Here is a 17,895-nt window from a genome sequence, read left to right as displayed (position 1 = left end):
CCCCCCCCCACCCCAAACAAACAAGCCCTGCTCCAGATTGGTTTGGCATCTGTCTGGTAATTGCTTGCTTTATGAAACAGCAACTTGTTGAGCTGCTGCTAAAGTTGCGCTCTTGTGTTATGTTTTACATGCATGTGTTTGTATGTATATACTTAGAATTCTTCTTTTTAAGTGTAATTGTTTGTTTAATGATTGACTTCCTGCACTATATATATATTAAAAAAAGAGGAAGAGTGTCTTTTCAATTGTTCATATCTTAAAAGTTGTGTTTATAATTTGTAATTTGTTATATGCTCATCAACATTTTAATCTTATCTTACGTGTAGATCTCACGCTGACTCGGTGAAATCCACCTCCTCTGAAACGGACTGCAATGATAATGTACCCTCCCACAAAAATCCTGCTCAGTCAGTGAGCAAGCACTCTGTGAATGGCTTTTTTCAGCAGCAAGGAGTCTATGACTCTCCACCTTCTCGTACTGGACTGGCATTGGCAGACTGCAGCCTTTATAACCTGCCTAGGAGTTATTCACAGGATGTTTTACCGAAGGCAGCATCTCCGTCAGGGACTGACGCAGAAGGAGAGCAACATGTTTTCAATACTCCATCAGCAACATCTTCATTAGACGCACAGATGAGGCATATCTCCATTAGTTATGACATTCCCCCCACACCAGGAGGTACTTACCAGATTCCACGAACTTTTCCAGAAGGAACATTGTCTCAGACTTCAAAACTGGAGACGATTCCAGATATTCCTCCGCCTCGGCCACCAAAACCTCACCACGCTTCAGATCGATCTCCTGTGGAAACCTGTAGCATTACTCGCACTGCTTCAGACACTGATAATAGTTACTGCATCCCTACGGCGGGAATGCCACCCTCACGCAGTAATACCATTTCAACTGTAGATTTGAATATCTTCCGTAAAGGTCAGTATTCCTTGTTTTATTCTGCTCTTCCAGAAATTATGTTAAATGACCTTAATCTTGTGCAACCATTTAAGAAGTTCTTTATACTTGTCCAGTGATCTGACCAGCACAGGTCTGCTCCTTGCAGTGTTTCTTCCACTGCAATTGTAATGTTAGCTGCTGGTCTAAGGCAGCCTGTGAAAAAAATGTGCCATTGCTGTAAGGCAGACTTCAGAAAAGTTGCCTGTAACTTGAGTTAATCTGACATGTAATTGGAGATGCTGTAACTCAGTAGAACTTGTTTTCTTCTCATGTGTCATCAAGAAGAGGAAAGACCCCAAGTTTTATCTAGTGGGATGTAACTGTAACTGATCTGGCTTGCAGGGTCCCCTGTTGATGTCAATATTTGCTAATTAGGAAAAAGGAGGTTGGCAAGGGACAGAATGCCTCCGCTTAATTTAGACACTGTATTTAGTAGATAGGGTGGATAGGTAAGAAATTATGCTGTAACTGCAAGCAGAGATGCAGTTTTATGAAGAAATAACCCATGGATTAGAAATGCTGGAGTTTCTCTCAAAGTGACGGCTGAGGGWCCTCTTCATGCTAAGGTGTCAGTTCATGTCAGAAAACAAACTGAGACAATAGTCTCAGGTTTTTTTTCTGAACTATATGAGGGGCAGTTTTGGCCTTTAACAAGCATGTAGCCCTTCGTGAAGCAGTCTGTGGTCTTACTGTTTAAAGTAGCTAGGAAAGAGAAAAAAATGTTACAGGAAACCATTAAAATGGGAAAGCACAGAACGTTGATTAAGTATGTTGGTTGCATTAGGGCATTCAATCTTAGCTGGACATATTTGAAACCCTAAGTATCTTATGGTATTACTAGTCTGTAGAAAATAGAATAGAAAAAATGGTTGTTGCTAGTAAGCTCATATAGTTCATAGTTTAGAACTGCTGCTTGCTATCAGTTTTTCAGAATGTCTGAAGTAAGGTTTGCATCAGCCACTGAGGTTGAAAGCATTTGCGTGAATTCAGTAAGAGTTAGTATGTACCCAGTGCTTCCATCTGAAACCTGATCTGGTTCTTGGTGCCACAGAACTTTGTATTTGTCTCCTTGAAATGCAAATTTTAAAGAAAAATTAACTTTGCTCATTATAGTCCTTATAGTCATTTAAATGTTGGCATTTCCAGGCTTGTTAATGTATTGCTATTACTGTTTTGCTTCAGCAGCTGGGTATTAGCAAATCTGGTGCAGCCACTTTTAGTTTTTTTTTTTTTTTTTTTTTTAAAAAAAGATATTGCTTGTTTTTCTGCCTGTTGTTGTTGTTTGCTTGTTTGTTTTTCCTGCTGTTCTATCTCACTCAAATTTAAACTAAGGAAAGGTTTGAGAGGTTGAGATTGGGAAGTGGATGTTTATTGTTTTAGAGGACAGTCATTCAAGTCTTGATAATAACTCTTGGGCTTGCTTCCCTCCTTTCAGCTTCCTATGTGGAATTTTAAGCTGGTTAGAATTGATGCTAACTAATGTTTTAGGGGATTTTTAAGAGAGTTCTTTGAGTTGTGCTAGATATGGGACGGGAGGCAGAAAGATGACATCTAAGTTTTTTAGAGGAGGCAATAAACACAAGGGATATGATTATACAGGTATTCAGATATAATTATTCCATTTGTTGTTCATTTCATAGACTAAATGTAGTATTGATGTATATTAATATTTTAAAATTTAATTACAAAGTAAAACCCTGAAAGACCCTTGCTTACTTTGCTTTACTTATAAACTTAAACTGAGGAAAGATAAATGAGCACTCCTTCATTAAAGCTGAGTTTCCATGCCCCAAGAAGAGTTGCCCTTCTAAAAATACTATTTTAGTTCGGTACTTAATAGCCAAAGTGTTTATTTTTCCTGGGAAATGGAAATTTCCTCCAAAAAGCAAACAAAAACCCCTCAGAGCTGTTTCTCAGGGGCAAAGAGAGATAAAACCCAGAGTTTTCCCAAGGTTTGTGTGCTGGTGTCTGGAAGAGGAGCAAGCCTGTTGCACAGTAAGGCAGCCTGTCACCTGCCTAGCTGAGCAGGTCTGAGTGCCTGAGAGTCAGAGATGTTTCACAGATACTTCCATCTGCCAGAGAGGCAGCCACAACACTGAAAATCTTTAATGTGGGCTGCCAAGAGGTAGCCTCCTGAAAAAGGTGAGAACGTTGGATCTGTAGCAGCTTATTCAAACTGAAAGCTCCTGGTGACCTAACAGGGGAATTGAGAGCAGAGGGAAAGGCAACGCATTTTCTGTACAGGTTTGAGAGAAGTTTATCTGTTATTACAACAGATTAAATTCTGTTGAATCTGCACTTTATAAGAGAAGGGCAAGTCAGAAAGCTTCTCTCTAGCCCTCAAATTATGTCTTGTTCATTTATTTTAGAACAGAATTCCCTCTTTAGGATCCAGTATCTAAAAGTCCACTCTTGCATTAAATTGTTATGCTTATCTGTTTGAAAAGAAGACTTAGCTGCTTCTTGAAACAGGAAAATTGCTGTATTTCTTGCCATGGAAAATGCCACTACAAGAGCTTAAAGTCATGACTGATATGGGTATTAAGTTCATCTGTGAACAAGCGTATAGTATAGTATCCTCTCAAGTACATAAATAAAATCTGTCAATCACAGCTTTACATTGTGCGTGCGCACACGTTGTCTCAACAGCAGACAGTAAATAATGGAAAGACTCTGGTGGCCTGGTGTCAAATGACAGGAACAAAGATGAAGTAAATAGCCACTTTCTCTTCTTGTTTCTTCAGAAATTAGTTCTCAAGACTGTTATGATATTCCACGTACGTTTCCGAATGACAGATCTAATTCATTGGAAGGCTTCCATAACCACTTTGTAAGTATGACTTGATCTCATGAGAGAAGACAGTGACAGAGTGCTTGGATGCTCTTTGTTCCCATGCAAAAAGCAAACTGTGCAGTGTTTGTGATTTTCAATTTCAATAGGAGTATATTAATCTGAGTAGTTAGGTTAAAAGATTCATATGATTCACAGCTGATTGCATAACTTATTTTGTTAAAGGAAATATATGTTAATTCTAGAAAAACAGAAGCATGTTGACAGTGGGAAGTATATCAAGTGAAGAACTAGATGAAAATTATGTCCCAATGAATCCCAACTCTCCTCCACGACAGCATTCCAGCAGCTTCACTGAACCCATCCAGGAAACAAACTATGTACCAATGACACCAGGCACGTTTGATTTTCCGTTATTTGGAAAGCAAGTCCCTCCTCCCGCTCACATGGGTTTCAGGTCCAGTCCCAAGACCCCTCCTAGACGGACAGTACCTGTTGCAGAATGTGAACCACCACCAGTGGATCGGAACCTCAAACCAGACAGAAAAGGTGAGGAAAATGTCCAATAGAAGTTGATTTTATCACTTAATAAAATAACATAGCTTTCCAACTTTGTGGAAAATGATTGCTTTCAAAAATTCTAACAAAGTATTATTATTTTTTTTTATCCTATGAAGTAGCCATAAGATAAAGGAATCCTATAACAATTTTTAACCATTTTAAAACATGAAGATAACAATGCCAAATACATGCTTAGGTTTAAATTTCATTGCTGTAATTATTAGTGAAAGAGTGACATAGAACTGCTAACATCCAGAAGTGTGAGTTTTAGTCTTTATGTATATAGATATGTATAGGACAGCTAGCTAACTTGTGATGATGGGATAGCACACTAGGAATTGGATTAAAAAAAAATTATAGGCATAACAGTGCTTGCTACAGGATCAGTAAAGGTTTTCATAGTATGATGTAACAATTAAAAAATAACTCATTTAACTTTATTTTAGACATATGCTATTGATGTCAATAGTGTTAGAAATTAGCAGTATAGTGAGAGAGAGTTGTATATTGTGCTGCTTTTTAACTAATCCTATTCGAAGTATGCAATGGTTATAGAATAATTCTTAGAGTTGTATTTAAAGGAAAAAGTGGGTTGAGTAAGTAGTGTTAACTGATAAGTAAATAATTTTAAGGCTTCGTTTCAATCTGTAAAAGCAAGGAAATCACATTCTTGCTTTGTATTGGAGCTTTCCAGTGCTTCAGTGTGAGTGGCCATGTGGAGCAGTCACAGGAAGATGGTTAACTTGTGACTTGCGAGGCTACTGAATACGTATACATCTTCCTTGGGATCCAAATGGGAAGAGGAAACTGCTCATTAAGATATGTTTGCCCTGTCACAGGAGGTGGATGCCATGGTTATTACGCAATTTATATAAACTGTAGTAAGTGAAAAACATAGTATCAGCCTAGATTTTGAATTCTGTTGCCTTTAATAGAGTACAATAGATTAAACAAAATCATAAGGCAAATGAAAAATTCGTTTCATGTGGAAATGTTGTAAACTGCTGAATGTGTAGGAGATCCTGTTATGAATTTGAGGAAGCTGCAACAACTTCAGTAACAAAATTGACTAGGAAAACCCCACACACTTTAGAGAACTCTTCCAAAACTTCCTTAAAAATAAATCTAATTGATCTGGTGTATTTGTTTATTTTCCTTAAAATAAGCAATATTTGAGAGAACAGGATAGTCTTTTCTTAAGAAACAAATACGACACTTGTGATGTGTCTATATGAGATATTTGCATTGAGAAAGACTGATAAATAGCTTGGACTTCCCAGGGGATCTGAAATATTTCATCAGCATATCAGAGGTATAGATAAATGATGATGCAGTTTATTTGCATACTGCATAGTTATTTTTCAGGCTAGATAAGTAACTTTTCGTAGAGATGGTAACTAAAGAACATTAGGTCAAATATCTACCCTATTTTATAGTTGAACACCTCCTACTTGTATATGTTTGGAAAAATTAGTGCTCACAAACTTGAGAATGGCTGATTTCACTTTGGGGTAAAGTCAATATCAAATGCTTAAATGACCCCAAGACATTCAGTAGCTAAAACTGGAAGTTAGCATGTTTGCCATTAAGTGAAAACGACCTGTAGTTTTAGCAGAAGTGGATACTATTACTGCGGTAGAAGATCTCTGTGTAAAATGGGAAGTGCCACGTCTTATTCCAACTTGTCCGTGTTCAGAAAATGAAATGGCCCTTTTCAAAACCTTGGCTCTCTGCTCATGTCTAATTGTTTCCCTGTTACCAGACAGTAGTTTTGTTTAGTTCTTAAGAAATGCTGGACAGTAACAGATTGAAGAAACATGATACTGGAAAATACGCTCAAAATAAACACTGAACTGCTTTAAAATATTTTCCCTGACTGGCCAGTTTGTGTATTTAACTGATAAAATGTTTGTTGACTTTCAAAAGTGGTAAACTTCTGTGTTGAAAAGCTGCTTTCTTTGTTGTTGGCAGTGCAAAACAGTCGCACGGATTTCTGCAGAGGCAGCATTGCTGCTCTTGCATTTTTCTTGAAACTGAATTAGTGTTCTGCATTCTAAGAGCAATGTGTGAGGCTCCTGATCCACTACCAGCCTTAAATGCTTGAAATATTTACCAAGACCTAGCTAACATCAGGGAAGAGAAAAATATTTTTAAATATACTAGTGCATTTCTTGATGAATGCAGAATGCATGATATGGCTCATACTGACTAGCTGTATTTTCACCTGCAGACGTTTGGAAACCACGTCTCCTTAAAATAGCATAATTAGTTGTTATTTTTTGAAAGACTTTTAAAAGTCAGTTTGAAAAAAGAAAAAGCTATCCCTGAAAGTAAGTGTACCTAGCAGCTGGGGAAAAAAAGCCCTAATATACGAATGTGCATTACCAAGAACGATGATGATACTGATCTATCACTGTTTAATCTTAGTAACACATGCACTAGTTCATTCAATTTTTTTTTTATCAAGTATACTACTGTGAGTCTTGCGTTGTTGTGAAAAGCTAATATGATGATACATCAGAATGATAATATATTCCCATTTCAGTAGTTGAGTTCTCCATGGAAATAACTTCTTCCAGAAGTACTTTTGGAAAGATAAAACTGCAGTTCTTTTTGAATTAAAATAGAATAAAACTTTGTTTTAGTGATTCGTTACCTAAGTAAAACAAGTTATGTTCTACTATGATGCTTTTTCAGCTTTCAAGTTACTGTGGCAACTTCTTTCAGGTTTTTTTCTGCATATCTAAATGCACTGCAATAGTGTTTTGGTATGAATTAGTACATTAACGCATAGCAAGCTACAAGTTGACTTGTGCATCCAATGAAACCTAGCTAGGCGTAGAGAAGGGGGTGAATGGTGCACAAGATAGGTATCTACTGTGTATTACTCCTTTTAAGCAGAGGCAAATTCTTGTAATATGTGAGATTGATTGAGAGTTTCTTGGAGACAACTGCTGCTTCTCTAAAAGACTGCGTAACTGCAGAGGGTTACAAGGCCTCCAGGTGTACGAAGGCTGTATTGTGTTCTGTCTGAAGAAGCTGCTGTGACCTTTTGGTTTCAGGTATTGCTGCAAATAAACCATGTGCACTGCAATGCCTTTTTAGTGGACGTACTTGTTATTGTGAAGTAGTGTTATCACCTTTGACTTAGGCGTTAGAGCTTTGAAATGTTCATGTATATGTCAAGGAAGTTTGTCACATTCAGTGTGGAAATTGCATTTGGCAAAGAAACAATGCAGTGAAACTAGCATATAAAGAAGGAATATTCTACTTTCTGTTGTCAAATGCATGTGCTTATATATCATTTTTACTTTTGTTTGGTTTAAGAACTTGGAGGCTTACAGGCAGTGATAGTTTGCCAGTGGCAGGAACGGAGGACTCCGTAGTGGCTATGGGCATTCTGCCATATCTAACCTCCTCTACCGCCTCCAGTATTGCTGTTAAGTGAACCTGAGATGAAGTACACGCTTGGTTACTTTCTCTGGTTCTCCTGGCTTTAGAGAGGAATGTGCCAACCAATAAAGATCTAGCAAGCAATGTTTTTCATCAGGAGTGACTCCAAAATGTGTCTTCACAGCTGTGATATAAACACATGAGGTTCTGGATAATTTATTAAACTTTCAAAATTCGCCAATTTTAAGAGTAGATACAGTTTTACCAAAGTAGCAATTGTGATGGAAGAACAAGTTGTGAAAATTAATAACATTGATAAACTAAATGTAGGTAGTAAATATATCTAAAATTCACTAAATTACTAGCACATTCTTCAGGGCTTTTGGCTTGTCCCTGCTTTGAAAGCCAGAGGCTCTTCAGTCTTTCAATTTCTAAGTCACCTGGGCCAGAAGGCATTGTGAGCTGTGAAATAGTCTATCTCTTTTTCCACTGATTTCAGGAATTGTTTTGTTTTAGAATATGAGGTAAAAAAAAAAAAAAAAAAAAAAAAAAAAAAAAAAAAAAAAAAAAAAAAAAAAGGAAAGAAGAAAAAGAAAAAAAAAGAAAGAAAAGGAAAGAAAAATAAAAAGACTTTTAGGTTACCCTACATTTTCATGTAGTTTCATTCTCCTGGCTCACAGCTGCTTCTGTAAATGGGGAAAGGTTCCAGTACCTTTTGGAAGGCTTGCAAGTAATTTCAAAACAGGCTATTGGCTTGCAGCCCCAATAGCTTGAATCAAAACATGTTACTGTTTTTTAGAGAAGCATACCAAAAGGTAAGTGATACATTGCTTGGGACAAAATTGAGTGTGTTTGGCCAGGTGCTTTTCTGCTTTTATCTGTAACTGAATGACAAAAATAATCATTTTTAATGTTGTTTTTCAAGGTGCTATTTGATTTATTTTAAAGAACTGTTGTTTGTGTTCATCTTGTATTTCTGCTTTCTGGCTGCTTTAGCTTGCCATAGTTGCATGCAGTGGTGATGCTGAATTAGAAGCACTATTACTAGTAGAAGATTTCAAATGGAAGAAATATTGCTTCCATCTGTGCAGTTGGGTCATGCTCTCTGAATCATTAAAAGACTATGTCTAGTTCCACTGCAGAGTAGCTCTGCAACATCTTAGCTAAGAGTCGTCTTTCAGTTTTGAGAAAGTTCCTTCTTCAAGATAACATTTATTGAAGAAGGCATAGTAGAATGAAAGGTAGCCAAATATATTGAAGAAAAGACTGCCATGAAAATTAAGGCTGCAGAGAACCACCTGATTCTTCTCTCCTGTGCCCTATGCTTTCCTTGGGCTCCTCAAAACATCTGGAAAGGGTAATGTTTCCAGGCAGTGGTGCTGTGATTTCCACCCTGCCGACAGCTCACAGGACCACACTGAGCGTTTCATAGCTCCCCAGGGAACCATTCAGCGTAGTGAGGGTATTGAGTAGGCTGGTCCCAGGTGGTTGTACAGATGACCCTTGAGAAAGCTGATGGCCTGATGGAGGTCTCTAAGTCCAGACGATTCAACAAATCTTCTCAACAAATGTGATGTACATCAGAGAGCAAGGAAAGCAAGCGGTTGATGATAGAACTGGTAGGGTGTGAACTGACTTTCATCAGGAGAGGGCTGGGGTGGCAGTGGGTCTCCACTCTGGCCACCGTGAAAACTCCAGTGGCTCAGCTGAGGCAGTATTTGAATAAGAGTGAGGGTGAGCCTGAGCATGATAATGAACCCCCACCGATGTGGGGAGGGTAATTGGGATCTTAAAGCAAGAATTCAAGACCAAAAAACTACACAATGAGGTAGTCTTTGAAAAATACTTCTTTAGGGGATAATTTTATAGCTACATAACATTGAATATTTGTTTCAATCTTTTAAAGTTCAAATTTATTAAAGTTCAAAGCAAGTCTGTTTGCAATATTAACTGTTAAACTTAGTTTTTCAGTATTTGAATCAAACGGTTAATGATGGAATTGACAATGGCAGAATTTGGTTCTTCAAAGTCTTGGTTTGATACCCTGCTTATTGTAACTTAACTTCCTTTTTCTCTGTACCAAAGTGGGTTTTCAAGCTTCTGAGGAGAAAAATATGTGCTTGAGTTTACGGATGAATTAATGATTCATGACCACAATGGAATGAAAAAAGTTAAAACTTTTTTTTTTTTTTTTTTTTTTTTAGCAGAGTGCAACACTACCACTTAGGTAATGGTTTTGATATGTAATCCTTAAAACACTTTACAGAAGAGTTTAGTATGGCACAGAATATCATTCAGGGTCATGAGGAGCTGTGATAAAATGTATTCAGGATCACCAAGCAGATTGCTGACAGAAACAGCAATCTCACTTTTATTACATACAACATGCTACTGAACTCTGCTGCTTGTGTCTGGAGTAACAGTTGTATTTGTCCAAATGCTGTTACAGTTGAAATACATTTATTTTTAAGAAGGTTTTCAGTCTTATACTTGGATTGAATTTCACAGCTGCTTTTACAGTTTGATTGCGAAAATAACCAAAATCCAGTACAGTGTCTTTTCACGTTTATTTTTACAAAAGGTTTATCTTTAAACAAAAGTGCATCATCAGAATCTTATCTGAGATGACTCCATGTAACTTTGGTCCATACGGTTGTCTTTAAAAAAGATGGTACTTGGACTTACTAACTTACAGCACAGCGCAGCTAGGATTTAGAGGCAGTAAATGATGCATGTATTTATTTTCATGCAAATAAAACATACCAACATACCTTGAAAACAAGCAAACCAAAAAAAGGGGGAGGGGAGAGGAAAAAAGTTCTCATGGAGTTGGTTCTTGTGGTTTTAAAAAAAACATTGTTTCATTGTTTCCTCTGAGTTCATTTTAAAGCAGGGATACTAAATTCGGTTATTTTTCTTCTAAATTTTTCTCATTTAAGATGTTACATGACATAATTCATGTGGTCAAGCCACAAATATGTGGACATACATATGTGGCTGTGTGGATTTTAGGACAACTAAGCATTAAAAAAAAAGAAATTTGAATGATGATTCTAACCAGCAAAATGAACTGAATTGAACATCTATTGAATAAGAAACTGTAATTTCCACAATGACTTTTCAGAACAGAAGTATTGTCAATTTGACTTAAGAAATTAAAGTGTTTAATCATTCCGTTTATTTTTTTGAAGTTCCACTTCCTGTAAATTCATTTAGTGATTAAAAAAAAAAAAAAAAAGCTTTTGAGGAATGGTATTTGGTGCATCCGGTGAATTCCTAAAACACGTTGAATATTATCAGTTTTCACAAACTCCAGAACCTTCATTGAGCTGAAACTTGGGCTTCTTCCATTGCAGTACTTCTAGAAAGTTAGCTTTTTAGTTAATAAATTTAAATGGGATTTACGTAGTATAGTTCCTTGCTATGATCTATGATATGTGAAAAAAGGGGTTTTCAAACTGACTTATTCTAATAAAAGTGGTAGAGATGGTAGTGTAGAACTTCAGAGATCTCAGGGAGAACAGCAACAGGAGAACACTGGTAATATCTTTCAATTTTTCTCCTCCCTTTAGATGAATTTTTCCTATTTCCATAGGTATTCAGTGCTTCTTTAAGCACAGATAATTTTTCCTATCCATATAGTCATGCTATTCTATTAGCTTTTTATATAGACTTATTAGGCTTGTTTTTTCCAGGGAACAAGTTATTCTCTGTATTAGTTGTTCAATTTTTGTAAAAATGTGAGAGACCTCACCATAGTATCTCTTGTACTTTATGAACCTCAGTGCAACTGTAAAACTATTAATAAGCACATTAGTACACTGTGCACTTTGGTCTTAAACCACTATGTTTGTTATTGAATGCTTTCAATTCATCATGCTTTGGGGGATTTTTAAATTTTGACATATAGAATTATTGACAAATTACAGCAGTTAAATAGTATTTGACTGATTAATAGCTTTGGTATTCTCTGAATAATTTTGTGGCATTTGGCAAATATTTCATGAATACCAGTGAACTTTAGCTATCTGATACAGTTAGATTTCTTTAGAATCAGGTATTTTAATTTCTGGAGTATCCAAAGTACTGAGGGAATTTATTTGGAGAAGATAGATAGTGTTTAAGAAAACTGGAGAGCATCTCTTTAGTTTACTGCTTTTTAAAAATTCGTAATATTGCAAGTATAAGCTGATTTCAACTTTTTACTGTCCTAAAGAGACTGGTCAGTAGCATCCCTGTGGTGTCATTGACTAGAACTAAGCACATACTGATGCTCATTCTATTTGTTGCTGGATACTAATATGGAAATGGATATGGATGTTGTACAACTAAATATATGTTTCTGATTAGATGTACCTTGGCAGGAAATAGACTTTCTAGAAACAAGGATGAAAAAAATTCAGGATACTTGTAGAGCTGTGTGTTGAAGACCATGTACTTGGAAATCAGAGTTTACTGGGATGAGGACAGAGAAGAGCAGGAAAGGGAGAAATTACTCTGCACAATCAAAAGCCAACCAATAAAACTTGTGAAACTGAGGTTATAAGATTCAGCCTCCTTTTTAAAGGAGAAAGCTACAGTAGTTTGAACACTGGGATACTTGACCTCAGTCAAATTTCATTTTCCTTTAATTACACACACATGTGCTCACACGTTAACTGAAAACTGCTATTAGGTATGTCTCTGCAAGTGCTTTCATCGGTGCAGGACACCTATGTGACTGCTCTTCCCTCTTGTTCTCCAGCCTCTTATTTCAAGTAAATTCCTGCTCTAGCATTCCTGTGTCCAATCTCCTGGTCTCATGAGGATCAGAGTCCTATTGGCCAGGAAATAGCATTAACAGATTGCACATTTCTTGTATTTTGTGTCACGTTGGTAGACTTGCTTTAAAGTTTTATGCCTAAAATATTTGGTATTTAAATAGTGTGTTGGCTGCTTTCCTGATATAAAATCCATTGCCAGCAAGTAATGGAGCAAGCAGCCAGTCCCAAAATAAGCATTCTTAACAGAAATCTTGTCATTATTGGTGCTGTAACCAGAAAACAAAATGAGGCTCTTCCATGGGTGGTTTGCYCCAAAAGCCTAAAACATTAGGACCTACCTACTGTGATATATGCTGCAGTGAGACCCACTATTTTCTTTTTTTTTTCATCCAACGTTGTTCCATGTTTTTTTTTCCTGGAAAACTAGGAAAGAGAATGCATTAGCAAGGCCGGTTGGAAAAATGAAAATTTTTTTCAATTTAAGCCATTACTTGAAACAAATGGATCTTCTCCTGATGACTTCTCAGACAAAGGCAGAATTGACACACGCTATGCAATGCCAGGAGGAGAGCTCATGCTCTCTGAATGCAGGCTAACACTAGATGCGTAATCACTTGTACTGTTTGGCAATTTTTACAGCAGCAATTTGTTAGAAAAATAGATTTCATTAGTGATTTTTCAACTCAGAGTGCCCTTGCACAGTATTTGTATCATAGAACATGTGGAAGTTGAATCTTTCTTTTCTTGTCGTAGTATTTTGGGTTTCACAGGTGGTGACTTGAACAACATCTAATTTTTACTTGGTAGTTGGTTTCATTTACAGTAACTTGCTTGGGTTTTTTCTGTTTTTGTAAAATACGTTTGTATCCAGTTGTAAGTCTTGTAACATGATTTCTTTCCTTTTTAATGAAGAAAAATTTATGTAAACTATACTTTAGCCCAGATGGATCTTTCCCAGAATAGATGTATAAGTTAAAAGCGTTGTCTTAAGTAAGTGTCTAAATATTAGATGAGATAGATTTGTGTCTGTGGGCATAAACCTCGAGAAACGTCCTGTAGCACTCTTGGTGTTGAATTGTTGTATGAGGCCAGGCTCTCTGTATAGGCCTGTTGCCTTTTACCTGTAGTAAACTGATTTAAAGAATGGCCCTATGGTGTTTTTTCTTTTATGCTATTCAGAAATAATCTCTAACTGTGGAGACCAGGCTGCTGTGCAGGTATGAGATACTTTGCATGTTGTTACACTTAGCTCTTGTCTTCTCTGAGCTTCTAGGAAGTGCTTTCAGAGTAAATTACTAAGGTTACTTGGATCAGCACCACGGATTCCAGTCACATCAATTCTAAACATGCATATTGCAAAGGTAGCAACAGAGCTAGTGATGTTTAAATAAAAAAAAATTCTGATATATTTATTTAAAATGTGTCGAGGAAGTAATGGGTGTTGTTATTAAGCCCTTTCTGTGCCCTAGCCCATGTTTTATTTACTTAAATGGGCAAGAATGGGATGGAGGAATTCTACAATACAAAGAAAAATAAGTAGTCTCTCTCTCTCTTTTTTTTTTTTCCCCTCTTCCTCCTCCTGTCTGGTGTCAGATCTTTTCTACTGCACACTATAAGCTCCTCAGCAGAGATTAGAACTTTTTTGTTTGTTTTGTAGAGAAAAAAATTACACAAACATTTTAATTCTCTGATATATTAAACTAAGGGAATTGCGTTATCATGGCTGATTGGTAGCAGCAAACTCTTTTGCCACCCTGTTGGTATTTAGGTCACACTGTCCTTCAGCAGCAGGAGATGAAAACTCAGTGAGTGTATTTTACACTGGAACATTTTGTATGTTCTTGCCTGATGCAAAAGAGGGAAGTTGTAGGGATCTATGCTTATTTGTATAGCTCTTTTGAAAATCTCAAAAGAGATATAAATGCTAAATTGAGTATGAGGGAGACAATTACATAATACTCATATTTTACAAAAGAGGGTAATCGCAGTTGAGGAAAGTCAGTTGCATGAGACCACGTGGGATCGTTAACAGGAGTAGAAATAATGAGTCACAGCCCTGAGTTCATTGCTCTTATCGTTTGTATTATTGGTTTCAGGAACTCAGCCATACATTTGGCTGTAAGAGGAGTGAGGTTGTAAAGTACACGCTGGTTAAATAATTTCGTGAATACTGTTACCTCACCAGATTTTTCAATGTACTTGGGATCTATGCTTATAAGGTGGTGCATTGGTTGATGTTTTAAATTGAGTTGGATTGGCCCAACTTTCTTTTTAATCAGATTAGAAAACTATGGAACACGAAGTTGGTATTATTAGATAATGATATTCAGCATCAATTTGTCCTTAGTAGAAGATACTTGAATTTGAAAGATCTATTCAATCAATTTTGACATCTTGAGGTTTTTTGTATAAACATCTGTCTTTGAAATTTGAAAACAGTCTTCTCTGTGAAAATCACTTTTTTTAAGGGAAGTTGCTATGTAGTAATATTAATAAATACGTTTCTTAACTGCATGGTCGCTTAGCAGCACTGCATAACAGTTAATGATATGGTGCAAAACCTTTCTGTTTACCTTGCTTGTTGTTACTTGATTATTCCCAATACTTCAGTGATAACAGTAATAGAGCACTTCATATGCAAAACCCTTGGGGTAGTGATTTGCAAACTTGTGGTGTTTGCTGCCAAATTTTTTTTTTACAAAGCATTCTCAGTCACTGCTGGTAGTACCAGCCCACATCTGAGTCTGTGCCAATCCTTTTCCATTTTGTGCTGTAGGACAATTTTCAAGTATAATCAAACCTAAAAACGTTTTATTAGGTTTATTGAAAAGGTTTACTGTTCATATGACTTCTTGGTGTACCACCTGAAGGCACTCATCTTTTCTAATATTAAACAAACACTTTGTTAGATACATTTTCAAGAAAGATTAGGGTTATTATGCAGTATTGATCGTATTTATTTAAAATAGATAGGTGATCTGAATTGCTTGCAATGTTTTGCCAGGTTGAGCAAGAACAACTTCCTTAAAGGGTAAGGGGTATATTACTATCTGTAAAGACACTATTGCCTCTAATGTTTTCTTTCCTTGTACCTTTCACTTTGTTACTAATTCATCTAAACTGTTACATTATCTGATAGCATAATATATTAGGGAACAACTAGTGTACCTACTACACCCACATGTAGGCATACACAATTAAAAAAAAGAGAGAATGGCTTTAAAAAAGAAGTCAGCTGGGGCTGTGTGTGGCGGAGGTTGGGTTGTGTTGTGGCATGGGGCCGGTGCACAGGCTGGGAACTTGGAACAAAAGCCGCTCCGCTTCTCCAAGTGCAGAAAGATGTTTCTGATATACAGATTTTGATATGAATTGATGCAGACCTGTAGGGAACTAGTTTAACAAACACAATGTGGAAAAGGATTCTTGGGGCAGGGGGCTGAAGGACTGCATGGTGGGTAGGAGATCTCCAGAGAGCTTCGCTGTTTCTAAGGTAATATTGTAAATAAAGAGATTTTAATTTCTTAGAGTAACTTAACCTACGTCTGAAAGATGACTGTTCTCATGTCACGTTAGATGTTCCTCAGAGGTAAGCTAGGATTTAGAGGCAGTAAGTGATGCATGCATTTATTTTCATACAAATAAAACATACCAACATACCTTGAAAACAAGCAAAACAAAAAAAGGGGGGGAGGAGAGGAAAATTTTCATGGAGTTGGTTTTTGTGGTTGATATTTCTCAAATAAGGCATTTTTAATGTAATACAACTTGAAAAGAATGTAAGAGTAAAGTTACAGTATTTGTTAATGCATTTTTTAGCCTTTTTGTATACCTGTTGTGCTTGCCTCTGACAAATTTCTTGCATGCAGTGTTTTGTTTGTATCAAGTTTGGTGCTTAAGCCATTAGTGTGAGACCTCTAGCTAGACTGTTAAAAACTCTCCTTCAGCAGCTTGCTTATGCTTGTGGCGTTAACCTTTCTGCAGGGGGTTCTGCTGCTTATGTACAAAATTCCATCTTCCAATTATAAAAAGAGCATTATATTAAGAGAGTCTTCTTTTTACCAATTAGGTCAAAGCCCTAAAATTTTAAGACCTAAACCACATGGTTTAGAGCGAACTGATTCACAAACCATAGGTGACTTTACTACAAGAAGAAAGGGTATGTACTTTAGCACTGTATGTATACGGAGCTTTATAAAAATAAAACAAGAATTAAGAAAAATGTTTTTCTGAATTTTAACTCTCATAAAGCCTTTTTACTTCTATTATAATCTAAGATCATGGATGTATTTTCTTTGCTGAGGAAAGTTTCCTTTACAAGGAAGAAAAGCCTTTTTGTCTTGAACAGTGCAAGGAAACATTGCCTAGAAATGTGTGTTCTGATCTCTTAAATTTTAGCTGTTCATATTTCAGATTTACTTTTGTATCTGCTTGTTTAGAAACAAATATATGTCACTAACCTGTAAGTTGCTTGAAATAGCTTTGATTAGGCAATGACCTGAAACCACAGTTCACTTGGGTCTCCTGCTGTTGGCTAAGCACTGAAGTGCAGCAGAAGATTGATCCAGTGACCACGTATTAGTGCCGAGATGCCATTTGTATATGTTAAGGAGCATTGCAATTGGAGTCGCACCGCCTTTACTGAAGGTGCTGAGTTGGTGCCTTGTCCGTGAGTCAAAGCAAATCACAAATAAYGTGAAAAGCCTCACAGAACTGTAACTGCTCAGTACCTTTGGTTGTTAAAGCCCTCTGGAATCGGACGAACCGATCCTGCTGCCCTCGGTGGGCTTCGGACAAAACCCCTGCTCCGTTTCTGCCCGAGCGCTGTACTTGGCTGCTGCGCGAAGCTGCCGTTCAGCCTCGGGCCTTTGCGCGGCCCTTGAGCCGGGCTGGTGTCTTCTTGTGTCCCTCGTGCTTCAGTATCATCTTGCCTCAGTAAAGTTCAGCTCTGCCACCCTATCTCACGCGATACCTTGTATCTTGATACGGGTGAGCTGTAGATACTCYTCTAAGTCTGTGGCGACTGCCTTATGATTCAATGAGGGAAGTGGCAGAATTGCTGGAGTAGGCACGATGTGTTTGGGGCGAGTAATCATGACACTTTATCTATCGGAGAGAACTGTCTCCAGTGCTAAAGATTCACATTTGAATTGTGAGTCTTTATATTGAACCCGTAAGACAGCTGGCTTTTCAATAAACTCTGTCTGAAGAGCAAGTCTAATGGAAGTATATCGAGTACAGTTCTGCTTTTTCCTGATAAGACAACCACACTGATTAAGCAACTGATTCCTTTCAGTTCCTCATGTGGTCACTTATGACAGCTTTTACTCCCCTTGAACTAGTTTTTAATGCCTGAAATTTGATCTCGGTAAATCTGTTAATATGCAGCAAACTGATCGATTTGGGGAAGGGTTTTTTTTTTTTTTTTTTTTTTTTTT

The 17,895-nt window shown here is 37.0% G+C and overlaps 1 protein-coding gene across 1 annotated transcript in view; it reads left to right on the top strand.

Annotated features, from left to right (window-relative positions):
* The window catches only part of GAB1 (GRB2 associated binding protein 1), a 54,400-nt gene that overhangs the window by 29,803 nt on the left and 6,702 nt on the right, over positions 1 to 17,895 (top strand). The window contains exons 6-9 of the mRNA XM_085313152.1: positions 327 to 931; positions 3,697 to 3,782; positions 3,989 to 4,292; positions 16,527 to 16,616. Of these exons, the coding sequence (XP_085169278.1) occupies positions 327 to 931; positions 3,697 to 3,782; positions 3,989 to 4,292; positions 16,527 to 16,616 (1,085 nt within the window). The remainder of the gene's footprint in view (positions 1 to 326; positions 932 to 3,696; positions 3,783 to 3,988; positions 4,293 to 16,526; positions 16,617 to 17,895) is intronic.

The sequence above is a fragment of the Rhea americana genome, unplaced genomic scaffold, assembly GCF_003343005.1.
Source record: "Rhea americana isolate MKP2758 unplaced genomic scaffold, rheAme1 scaffold_38, whole genome shotgun sequence".
In the NCBI taxonomy this organism is placed as follows: Eukaryota; Metazoa; Chordata; class Aves; order Rheiformes; family Rheidae; genus Rhea; species Rhea americana.
Note: the sequence above shows the minus strand (reverse complement) of the source record. Positions and strands in the feature narration are given on the sequence as shown.